This window comes from Ochotona curzoniae, unplaced genomic scaffold, assembly GCF_017591425.1.
Source record: "Ochotona curzoniae isolate NIBS_2020 unplaced genomic scaffold, NIBS_Ocur_1.0 contig_883, whole genome shotgun sequence".
Taxonomy (NCBI): Eukaryota; Metazoa; Chordata; class Mammalia; order Lagomorpha; family Ochotonidae; genus Ochotona; species Ochotona curzoniae.
Genome location: NW_024466599.1, coordinates 19,849,048 through 19,861,644, shown reverse-complemented (window position 1 = coordinate 19,861,644; position 12,597 = coordinate 19,849,048). Strand labels below are relative to the sequence as shown.

General features: G+C 51.3%; 1 protein-coding gene across 1 annotated transcript in view; it reads right to left on the bottom strand.

The window, feature by feature from the left end:
* Positions 1–12,597, bottom strand: part of PLB1 (phospholipase B1) — a 101,035-nt gene that overhangs the window by 45,067 nt on the left and 43,371 nt on the right. Inside the window, exons 18-24 of the mRNA XM_040992747.1 lie at positions 11,882–11,940; positions 10,213–10,286; positions 8,874–8,917; positions 4,582–4,690; positions 2,070–2,121; positions 1,560–1,640; positions 85–150 (exon numbers count right to left, since the gene is read on the bottom strand). Coding sequence (XP_040848681.1) covers positions 85–150; positions 1,560–1,640; positions 2,070–2,121; positions 4,582–4,690; positions 8,874–8,917; positions 10,213–10,286; positions 11,882–11,940 — 485 coding nt within the window. The remainder of the gene's footprint in view (positions 1–84; positions 151–1,559; positions 1,641–2,069; positions 2,122–4,581; positions 4,691–8,873; positions 8,918–10,212; positions 10,287–11,881; positions 11,941–12,597) is intronic.

Below are 12,597 nucleotides of genomic sequence, written 5' to 3'. Positions count from 1 at the left end.
CTACCCACACCTGTGCAGTCAGGTACAGGTGACGCTGCATGGAGTTGCGCTGGCACAGCCTCTCTGAGGCTGCATCCACCATACCTCAGCATGGAGGATGTCCAGCGCCATGGCGATGTTGTCTGTGAAGTTCTGAGGAGAATAGCGTGCCTGCAGGGAGAAGAGCCTTCCCTGAGCACCGCCCGCCACCCACTCTGCAAACCCGGCTCCCTCCTCTCTGGTCTTCTCCTCCTTGAAGTCAGAGTCGGTGATGTGGAAATAGGTTAGTGCTGGGGGCTTCAGGTGCACCATGCCCCCCCCCCCCGGGCATGTTGCAGCTGTCATTCTCAGGGAAGTGTCCTTCTCCTGCCTGGAGCCAGGAAAAACCCCAGGTCTGCCTGGGAATAGGTCACTTGGAGCATGCATCCCATCACTGGGCCTTCTGCTGTCCAGGGCTGGAGCAGACGCCTCTAAGACCTCTGGGACGTAACCATCTCCAGTCCTGTGGAGAGTACTGTGAAACCAAACCACATCCCAGGCGTAATACATCTTCACCATTATTCCTCCAGATCATAACATAGTTGGTTTTTAAACTTTGTAAAGCCAGCAAACTCTCAGATTAAAACTGAACCAAGATCCCTACTGTGAAAGAGAACAGGGTGGTGTCACTTGGGGAGCAGGACAAAGGCCCATGGCCCCAGTTCCTCACTCCTGGCAGCCTCCAGACCCCCATGCGTCCTTCACGGACTGAGAATCCCTGACCCTTCATGGGCCATTCGGGGTCTGGGGGACAGGCCACACCTTCTTCTGAGCAGGTGCTCACAGGCTCCAAAAGGTTTCTGCTTCCCGCCCCTTGCTACACACACACACACACACCCCACACTGGAAGGCTTCTGCCCTGTTTCAACCTCTCTGAAGCCTGCTGTTCCCCACGCCCACTGCACACTGACTCCAGCTTGAAGCTGTGTTCCATGCACGGCACCAGAACCACATGGTGGTGTCTGTGTCATAGGGCAGAGGTTCTAGGTTTTGGTGGGTGGGAGTCAGTTTCTTGAGGAAACAGCCCACATGGAGTCTGGGTGGCAAACAGATCAGGATTGCCCCCCCCCGGGGGGAGGGGCTCCCTCTTTCAGCGCAGAGACCTGGGGCTCCCAAGGAGCATATCCCAAGGAGGGGCGGTTCACTGGGCAGCTCTGTGCCTGAGTTAGCTGCCTCTACCAGAAGTCCACCTCCCCTGATTTGTCACCCCACAAAGGAGGACCAGCCACAGCCTGGGAACACAGGAGAGGATTGTGGTCATTCACAAAGCGGGGCAAGACTCTTACAGATGACCGGGATGCCCTCCTATCTTCCAGAACCATCAGGCTCCCTTCACAGGGAACTTGGGAGGCACCTGCTCCTCCAGTGCATCTCTCCCAGGCAGTGAATGCCCTCTTGGTCTCAGGGTTAAGCCCAGGCTGGGTCTCAATCCTGCCATACCACTGCTCCAGCGGCCAGAAAAGGGGTGGTGCTGGAGGGTAGTGGGCAGGGGCATGGGAATCCTTCCTTGGGGGAGGGTCTGCAGGGGCTGGGGGACGTACCGGGTCATTGCAGGAATCGCAGAGGTCATTGCCTCCAATAAACACCGTTATAACCTTCCAGTCCTCCTGGAAATTTATCCTCTGAAATGAACAGAAAACCAACAAGTAAGAGCTTGTCTGAGAGGCAGGTTAAGGAACATACAGTTGACTCCATTAAGCACATAGTGGGGATTTGTGTTTTCTGTCCTCTGGTTTGGGGGTCCTGAGTCATGGGTGCACTTATTTGGGGTGGGGTCATGATGAGTATCCACACAGCCCTGTCCACACACAGTTACCCACAAGTCACACTTTCCAAGCATCCTGGGGGAGCAGATTTGGAGTGCCCTAAGCTTTGGTCCTACACCAGCCTCCAGCACTCCCAGGGAGTGGTTGAGGCATGGGGAAGCTGATCCTCTGGCTATGGGGAAAAAAATCGCTCATCAACGCCCCCTCCCCCTCTTCTCCATCTCCCTGGATCTCCTGCATCCACTCACTGTTCCAGGAGCCCCAACTCCATGCCCCCACACTCACCGTGTCATTCTTCATCAGGGTCACCAGCCTCTGGGCTTGGGCGACTAACCCACTGCAGGCACACACAAGAGAAGGGAGGTGTAAGGAACCAGCAAAGGGTTTTGGGGTGGTGGGGGAAGGGAGAGAATTTGGAGAAGTCAGAACTGTAACAAAGGAAGGCCCAGGTTGGGTGGGTCTCCTGCTGGAAACTGGGACTGATGCCCCTGACACAGCCCCCTTTCCCATGCAGTGCCACTGGGGGCACTGATGGAGCTGGGGACGGGCAGAGCCTGCCCACATGAAGGGGTGACCTCAAAGCCACTGCTCTCTGAGGGGCATGTTTCATTTTCTACTTTCTCTGCCAGGGCAGGTTGTGCAGCACAAACAGAAAGGCTAGCTGTGAGTACCACCCAGCACGTACAGCTCAGCACATGCCTGCTTGAGCAGGTGCCATGACCTTGGCCCCCTGACGTTCAAGGTGACCTGATTGAGCCAGAGACACTGGGGCCTGACACTAAATAGTCTCTACCCAATTGTGGGAACAGGATGTAAATCCTCAGCTTAAACCTGGAACAGAGAAATATACCATCTTATCTCAGAGGGCCACTGCGAGCAGCCAGGCAAGTGGGCAAAGCAGAGCAGAAGCACCTGCTGGGGCCATACATTCTGGGCAGCAGCCTGATTCCCCCGGGTTAGCTCCGGGACACTTCACCATGCACACCTTGCCTTCTGCTCTGCACTGTGAGGATGGTAAACAGAAACCTTCTCCATGAACCTACTGGAGACTTCACCGAGGTGCTGCACTGAGAACTTAGAACAGTACCCATGGGGGCTGGCAGGATGATTCAATTCCTTAACCTTCTACCTTCAAGCACCAGGATCCCATATGGGTGCTGGTTCGCGTCCCGGATGCTCCCCTTCCCATCCAACTCCCTGCCTGTGGCCTGGGAGAGCAGTAGAGGATGGTCCAAAGCCTTAGAACCCTGCACCCACATGGAGACCTGGAAGAGGCTCCTGGCTTCTGGCTTTGGATTGGCTCAGCTTTGGCCATTGCAGCTATCTGGGGAGTGAATCAGCAGATGAAAGATCTTTCTCTGTCTCTCCTTCCCTCTGTAAATCTGCCTTTCCAATATAAATAAATACATCTTTAGAAAAATGAATAAGTAACTAACAATGCTTGGCAGGTGGCAAGCACAGTCACGACTTCTTTCTGCCACCATCATCAGTAAGCTCCCTGGTCCCATGCCTAGCAGGAAATAACTGCCGTCCCTGTTTCCTTAAGCATCGCCCTCCCCCCCACCAGACCTGATCAGGCCCTTGCTCCCCTGGCTGCACACATGGGTTAAGCCTCTCAAATGCTTTGAGCCCTAGTGTTTTCCTCTGTAGACATGCCATGGGACCATCTCACTGGGTTATCTTACACAATGCAAGTGCTGATGCACACACACATCTGGCTGCAGGTGTGAGAGGAGTGTGTGAGAAAGCCTGCTGGGCACAGGGAGATGAACACATGGGCAGGGCCCTGCACTGTTCAGGCCCCTTAGCTCCTCCACACTCGGGGGCCTGCACCTGTCGTGTAGGAATTCTCATCCCAGCACTCTCTACCAGCTGGTTCGTGCTTGGGCCCCTCATGTGACACAGCCCCAAACAAAGGCAGAATTGGGTTGCATTCATGTGTTTGACTCTGTGCTGGCACTCTTGGTGTCCCCTGTCTCAGTCGTGCTTAGAACTGCCTCTCCTCTTACATGGTCCATCAACTCATGCCTCGGTCATAGTGGATCAAGCCCCAAATTTCAGTCAGGTACACAGCAACCTTTCATTCTTACCCTTGCCCAGAGTAATAATTTTTAAAAAAGATCCCCCTGCATTCATTTTTTAAAAAAATCCATCAGGCTGTGCAACCTGCTGCTTTGGATGCAGGGTCACTTGTCCTGGCAGGGACGAGGTCAGGATGGAGTGTAGGGCATGGAACCCAGGGACCACAGAGCAGGAAGCCCAGGAACCAGGGGCAAAGTATGGCTTGTGATTATTCTAGGAGGAAAACGGGACTTAAACAGAAAAGGTCTCCGTTTCTTTTTCCCAAACTGATGTGGCATTCATTTGTCCTCTGAGCAGGCAGCAAACCCCAAGAATCACTCCAAGTTCTGGAATCCTGGCATGTAACGGAGCCATGGGATCCGGGGAAGGTGGCTGACCCACTCCCCAGGACCAGCTGGTCAGGGCCTGTGGACAATGACATGGTGGCGGCTGTGCTCACCAAGCTTCCTGGGAGGGAGGGCCCTGCATGTCATAGGACCCCTCATCCTGACCCTAACCCTAACCCTGACACTGGCTTTCACATCCATGACAGTGCCGGTACCCAGGGAGCCCTAGTACTGCCTGTCTCATGTGGACACACAGGATGTCGAAGCACCTGCTCACAGCACCTGTCTGGCATCAGCATCATGGCTAGCGTCTATACTGAAGAAATGGGAACAAGCCAGTGAGGGACACCTGTAAGGGACCCCAGGTCAGGCCAAACCCTCCCACTCACTCAGCTCGGGCGCCAGCCACTGCCTGGTTGAAGAAGGCTCCGGAAGTGGTCTCTCTCCCAGTGCCAACAGAGAAGCCCTGCAGGGAGGGGTTGAATTCCCGGAGGATATCTAGGAACACAAAGGAGAGACACACTTTGCAACCACCCCAGAGGGAGCTCCGGCTTCCTTCAAAGTGCTCCCTGGCCACCTGCCCGCTCCCACCCCTCACCCCTCAGTTGGCACAGAAGTAGGAGCTGGAGCTGGCTGATGCTTAACCACAGGAGTAGCACACACTAGGTGCTTTGCAAGTTAAGTGTTTTCTCACACATCTTTTTCTCCAAACACACAGGGGTTCTTCAAACCATCCATGGAACATGCGCAATGTGAAAACATATAACAGATCCCAGAATGTTTTTGCATCAACATTATTTTTTAATTCTGCTTTCCATGAACTTTTTAAAAGTACCTTTGTACTTAATGCCTCTTCATCAATATATATGTCACCTACTGTGAAAGCCCTCAAGTTAAAAGTATACCATTAAAATCTTTCAGTGTATTTATCAAGTTATGCAACCATGGCCATAATCAACTTCAAAACAAGTTCATTGCCCCAAAGATAATCCCGGTGTCCCCCAGCAATCATTTCCCATCCCTGTTCATGGCAACTGCTCATCTAATTTCTGTTTCTCTGGATTTGCTTATCCCAGACATCTCACATGAACGAAATTGTACAATACATTCATGGCTCTTCCATTTAGCACAATGTCCATAACCTTCACCTATGTTATAAAAGACATTAGGACTTCACTCTTTTGACTGCCAAGTAGTATTCCATCATACGACTTTGCCTCACTTATCCATTCTCCAGCTGTCACACTGGGTTCTTTCCACTTTGTGTCCATCATAAATAGTGCAGCGGCAAACACTTGTGTATGCATGTTTATGTGGATTTCTCTAGCATAGATTTCTATATCTATACCTTAGGGTAACTCTGATCAACTTGCTGAGGACGTGCCAGGCCTTGTTCTCGGAGGAGCTGTTCCACTTTACACTCCCACTAACAGCAGAGTTGGAGAAGGGCTGCAGCTTCGCCACACCCACACTGATCGGGTTCTTACTGTCATGCATCACATTATGTGTGTCACATTATGGTTTGGGTTTGCACTGAGGGGAGCATTTTTTCTTATGGGCCATTTGTATATTTTCTTTGGAGAAATGGCTATCCATTTTTTTTTATCTAGCTTTAACAGGTTTTTTTTTTTTATAATTTCTAGACTCACGTTTTTCATCCCATATATGACTGCGAAACATTTTCTCCTGCTCTGTGCACTGTCTTCATGTTCTTGAAGGTATTCTTTGGACCCGAATGCTTTTCTTCCACCACTTGCAGTTTCAGTAGCCAATCCAAGATGACATGCCTGCACCCAGGCTCATGGAGATTTGTTCCTACATTTTCTCCTAAGCATTAGGCGTAGCTCTTATGTCTGGCTCTATGATCAAAGTGGAGTGTATCTTTGTAGTGGTGTGAGAGGGACCCCAGTCTCTGCGTGGGACTAGGCGTCTACCCCGCCACCATTTGTCACACTCTCTCTTCTTTCCCTGTTGCATGGTTTTGGAACCTTTGTTGAAAATGAGTTTGCCATAAATTCTAAGACTTTTTTTTTCTCTCAATGCTAATGTTGTCTGTGTCTATCCTTATGGCAGAACCACATAGTCTTGATTACTGTAACTTTCTGGGAAGTTTTGAAATGGAGAAGTCAGAATTCTCTAAATTAGTTCATCCTTGTCAAGACTGTTTTGGCTATTTGGGGCTGTTGGGCTTTCCACACAAAGTTTAGGATCTAGCCTGCCAACTTCCACAAAGAAGCCAGCTGGAACTGTGACAGGATTACACCAAATCTTTAGGTTTATCTTAGAAGTATTGCTACCTTAGCAAGTCAGCCTGATCCACCAACACAGGATAGCTTTTCACTCATTTAGGATTTTTTTTTACAGCAATGATTTGTCATTTTGAAAATCTAAGAGACATGCTCCTTTTGTTGAATTTATTACTAAATATTTTATGCCTTTTGGTTCTGCTATAAATGCAACTATCTTAATTTCATTTTCAGTTTCTTGGATAGTGAACAGAAATACAACTGCTTTCTGCATATTGACTTTGTGTCCTGCAACTGCACTGCATCCTCTAGTTAGTCCCAACAATTTTTAATGGATTCCTTAGACATTCATCTTTACAGTATTTATTTGAGAGGCAAGGTGATGGGCGGAAGGAGAAGAGGGAGAAAGATTTTATATCTACTGGTTCACTCCCCAAAAGGCCTCAACAGTCAAAGACAAATGCAGGACATTTCTGGAGCATGCTGGCCTCCCACGTGAGCGACAAGACCCCAGGTACTCTGTGCATCATTTGTTTCCTTAGCAGATAAATTAGCAGGGAGCTACATCAGAATAGCCAAGACTCAAATGAGCACTTTGACAGGGGAGCTGCTGCCACCATCAGTAGGGGCTTTACCCACTGTGACACTGGCTCCCTTAAGGTTTTCTATATGTAAGATCATGTCACCTTCAAATAACAGTTAATTTCTAATCTTGATGTTTTTTTTTTCTTTCATTTGCTTGCCTAACTGCTAGGATTGGGACCAACTTGACTACAAACTCCAGAGAGTGAAGTCTGTGTAGGCTTCAGGGCCTCCTAAATGCTCAATAAATTGACTAAATAAAGTTCAGACAAGTGAGGAAAACCATTCCCAGGGATGTGTGTGTATGTATGTATCTCCATGTGATACAGAACCCTGGCTGAAGGTCTACTGAACACAGCTGGACTGGACCCCTGCCTTGTGGTGCTGGGGCGATTCCACTAAGGGACTGAAACCACTCTGACTTGTGACGAGTAGAAGGAAGGTCTTTGAAGTCACCTGAGCTGTGTGCACATGCAGCGGTTAGTCCTGGGAGGTGGTGGGTACCCATTCCTAGGGGAATCCAGCGTCTGCCAGCTAGGCCATGAACTTACACACAGTTATCTCTGTCTGATGGAATCTAGATCCTAAAGCTGTTTCTCAGAAGACAGAGTTCAGCAGCCTCCTTGTTTTCCTCTAAACTTTGCAAATGGTGGTAACTGTTGGTTCACTTGCCCGTCTTTAAGGACAGACCTTGGTGGCATCATCAGTGCCTCATCGACTTCCCAAGCACCTAGCACTGGAGTCTAGCCTGGTGGACTAAAGCGAATAGCAACAAGAGGGCTGAACAGAGGTTCTTCTCCAACCTTCCATATTATAATTTTTCTAATACATTTCCATGTGCTTGTCCCCTCTGGATTATCCAACCCCTATATTCAGACTGGTTGTATAACCTGCTAGGAAAAAATATCATCAACCAGCATCCCATTCCTGGGCTAAGTTTATTGGAGTGGCCTTTGCCAATCATTGGGGTAAAAAGATTTTGAGACAGACAATTCCTGGTCTTGTTGCCCTGGGTGTCAGCAGCAGGACCAGAGCCCTGGCAAGTGGCCTGTCCTGCCAGTCCTCCGGTAGCAGAATCAACCACATTCTCAGAAGCACCCCAAGGCACCTCCCAGCAGTGGGGGAGCTTGTGAACCTTGTGTAAAGATTCACAAATTGAGGCCACCGGGCATACTGGTGGCAAAAAGCTCAGATTCCATGGCATTTGACGCGTCACCCATCTAGCAGGATCCAGGTAGAGAGGAGACACCCCGGCCATCAGAGTCCTGGAGACTTGAGGCTTAAAGAATTTCTTAGCCTCTCAGGACTCATCCGCAAAGGAACAGACGCCAGAAAAACGGGAATAGGACTCATCTCATAGCTTGCAGGCAAAATCGCCAGTCGAGCAGGATTCAGGGCAAAGAATTTACTCTGAACCTTTGTGGCAGGTACATTTCAACAACAAGCTCAGCAACCTGCTCCGGGATAGAAAGACCTGGCCCTCCGGAGGATGCAGCCTGGCTTTAAGAACACACACTGCCACATTTGCACTGCCAGCACCTGCTCCAGCGACTCCCTAGGGACTGGAACTCCCACCCCATTCCGCAGGTGCCCAGGTCAAGACCAGGTTTCGCAGATGGGAGCTTCTTCTATTCTCTTTCTTTGAATTACTTTTAATGACCCTCACGAAGATGGGAGCTGAACTTTCTTCCCTCCTCAGATAAAGGCAGCGTCTTTTCTTGACCACACCCCCTCGCCCAGCAGCCCGAGTGACAGCCTCGGGGAAGCAGCGCCCCCTGCTGCCCACGGCTGGACTCTGCCTCTGCCCGAGCAGCCCTCCCGCGGGGTAACGCTACAGCCCTGGCCGTACTTACTGGCCAGCGTGGTGACGGTGCTGATGTTCTGATCACCGCCGACACTGCATGGAAGGAATAGACAGACAGGGGTTCAGAGGGTGGCAACTGTGAAGTGCTGCAGAAGCTTTGTGGAAGAATCCCCCTGCACCTGCTTCTAAGGAGAACGGCCCCTTGCCCCCGCCCCCACCTCTACCACTCCACCCCAAGACCTGGAACAAGACCTCCCCTGTCTCCTCCTCACTGCCGAAAGCAAACCCAGACCACAGCCCTCTCCCCTCCAATGAAGCCCACACTTGAGGCTGATTTTGTTAACGTTGGAATTAAATGTGGAGCCCCCACATGAGAGCAGGGAACTTCAACTGGACCCTTTGCACCCTGAAACGACCCTGCACTGGCCAGCTCCGTGCTGTGCTGGCTACCCCTGCAGCTGTACATTTAATTTTATCACTAAAAACACAGGAAAAAAAAGAAAAAAGCCTGCCTTGATCTTTCCTTTCCTGTTTTTTTCTTTTTTAAAGGATGTCTTTGGGAGGGTAAGCCAATTCTCAGATCAAAGCTAGGTGGGTTTCCAGGCACGAAAATACTCAGCATTCCAGAGCTGATTGGATGCCCTGGCTTCCCAGCCCCCTCCCTGCAAGCAGGCGTGCCTGGGAATATCTGCAAGGCCCGGGGAGACTTGTGGGCTAATGGTACAACAGCACCACCAGGCTGGGTGCCAGGGATAAAGCTAGTGTCAGACGCAGAGGCTGGGACCAGACTGCAAAAACCGCAGACCACCTGGCCCAGCCTGGCTAGGCACGGAAGTGAAGACCAGGCACTGCTCAAGGCAGCCAGATCCAGGCAGAGCAGAACACGCCCATGCCAGGCTTAGGACTCGGCAAGCTCCGACTCCTGTTCCCTGCCCTCCTGGTTCAAGATGGTGCCCACTCTGGGCCCTGCTTTCCCCACTGTGAGATGAAGATCCTTGTGCCATGAGGCCAGCTGCTCTCACTGCCTCTGTTGGGTCAGACCCTGTGCTGGGCCCCAACTGTCTCTCTCGTCTTTAGGCACTGTTCAGGGGATAGCTTGTCTCTGCCTCGGAGGGCAGAAGCACCTGGAAAAGTTTCTTGTCCCAGGACACACAGAGCTGGGAGCTGGCTACAGGTCCTTCTCAGATGATCCCAGAAGGGACACATGGAAAATGGAGACACAGTCCTAGCCCAAACCGTGATGTGAGTCTTTCCCCCAGAACCCTGCTTGGCTCGAATCTCAGCTCCTTTTCAGGAAACTGACAAATTCTTCTCTTCAACTGAACCCAGAAGTTATTGATGGGAAAGAGCCAGACGGCCCATCCCTTGCCTGGTCACGCCCCACTCACCTCCAGGACAGGCCTCGGTACTGAGTTATGACATCCAGGACGTTCCCGGGCAGGGACCCGGCCCCGTTGCCTGCCTGCAAGGGAACAAGAAGGGTGAGGCTTCCTGCTGTCCCATCTGCCCACTGCAGGAGGGTCTGTGTGCTTGTCCTAGCCAGGACCACCTGTGTGCGAGCCTGAGGCGCGTCCTCCTTAGCACCTGTAGGGAGAGCTCCCACAGATCTGCCTCTCTTGGAGAGCTCTGCCCTGCCCAGGTTCCAGCGAAGCTAGCAGCAGGGCTAGGAAAGGACGCGTGTCAGGCTCCTGTAGTTCATTCTTTCTTTTAATTGTGAAATGCATAAGAGAAAACTTCCTCCTCCTCTTGTATCAACATATCTCCCAAACATGCAACTTAAGAACAAATAATGAGACCCAATCCCACGGGCCAGGGCTGCAGTTGGGCGGACATGTTGCTTCCATCCTGTAACACAGTCAGGTGGCTACAGTCAGTAACAGTGAATTGGAACATCTCACGTGAGCTAGCAGAGAGGCCTGCTGAATGCTTCCAACCCAGAGAAACAGCAGATCTTAAACTCGCTGATATCTTGAGCCAATCATCGCTCACTAGGCCCAATATATGTGTGTGGGCATATATACCCCTAATATGTACAAATACCATGTGTCCATCAAAAACAAAAGGCAAAACCACAAATGGAATCCCACGTATTTGCATCCAGCTGAGGAAATAGCATGGATTTTGAAGCCACAGTGTAGACACTTTCTGCAGGTGCTTGTCCCCTGCCTGAAGCACATCTTCTCTGAGCACAGCTACACACGTGCCAAGGTCTGACCAGCGCCCCCCTGGGCAGCCAGGATGAAGGCTGACTTCCGGTTGTGCCTCATGGGGGAGGCCAGCAGGGGCCAGGAGCCCTGAGTGGTGGCCCTGGTCCCGGCACTCGCAGCTTAGGGGGCCTGGGCACCACCTTCGCCTTGCCCAACCTCACCTTGCTTGTGTTTAAGGGAAGTCACAGTTGCAGGATATCATCACAGGGCTAGTGAACAAAATACATCGTGCACAGGCCACAGTCACATGCCAGCTGGTCCTCAGGGTCAGGTGGGGTGATGGATTCAGCTGGAGACTCAGGTCCAGCAGCTGAACTCCATCTAGGCTTCCCTCCCCAGGCTCTCTGAGGGCCTGGTTCTTTTTTTCATGGATAGAAGTGTGGGGTCAGGGGCTTCACCATAAGACAGGTATAGAGGTGGCCTTGAATCACCTTGGGTCCTTTTGCCTTCTCCACATAGCACCTGTTGCTGTCTTGTCACCTCCCTGGCTACTTGCCCTTGCATTTCCTCCATGGATAAAACAAGCCCAGGACCTTTGATCTTCCCTGGAGACCCTGTCCAACTCTGCCAACCATTGATGGGCTGTGTGACTTAGGATGGGTCACTTCTATTCCCTGGGGCCTCTCCACTCCCTGCCATCTCCTTCATCCCAGCATTGAGACAGAACACTGGGAGTAACATGGAAGTGGGGGAAGAATGCCAGAAGCCCCAGATGGGCAGGGAGATGGGGAGGCACTGGCATGCAGGACCAGCATTGGGAGTCTGTTTGCCTCAACTTCCCCCCTCCAAGCTCTCCTATTCATCTCCATCTTGTCTCCCACCCCTTCCTCCCACCACGTAGGTAACTCACTGTGAGGGAATCGCCCATGGCGCCTATGACCTTGATGTCAGCCGGCTTCAGCCTGTGAACTAAGCAGACAAGCAGGAGTGAACGAAAGGTGAGGTTCCCAGAAAGCATGGGACACCTCCTCTCTGAAGACAAAGAGCATCTTCCGGGCAACCAGGGAGGAAGCCATAGGCCTTGGACCGGACATCCAATCAGTCATCCTTGTCAGCAAATGCAGCCATGGTGCCAGCTGGGGGGCACTGGCACCAGGGGGTCAGGAGCAGGAAGGGGGATCCAGCTCTAACAGGGGCAGTGTCTGCTAGCATTTGGAGAGAGGCTGATGCTACAAGGTGGGGAGGGGCATGCAAGCCCTTGGCAGGCTGCTGGGAGGGAGGGAATGATGGTGGTGGAGCTGTAGCCCAGAGTCTATTCAAGGAGCTCGTGATATTTGGGATTCAAAAAATACTTTCATACCACTGACTCTACTTTTAAAATGGAGATGAAATTCATGTAACATAAAATTAGCTGCCCGGAAGTGGACACTTGAGTAGAATTCAGTGCATTTGCAATGTCCTGCCACCATCATCTCCATCTGGTTCCAAAAAGATTTTCACTTCCTTAAAGGGAGATTTTGTCCCCATTATAAATGTTCCCATCCTTCTGTCCTCCAGGTCCCTAGTAACCAGAGATTGATTTTCTGCCTCAGTGGATTTATTTATTCTGGATCGTACAATATGCGA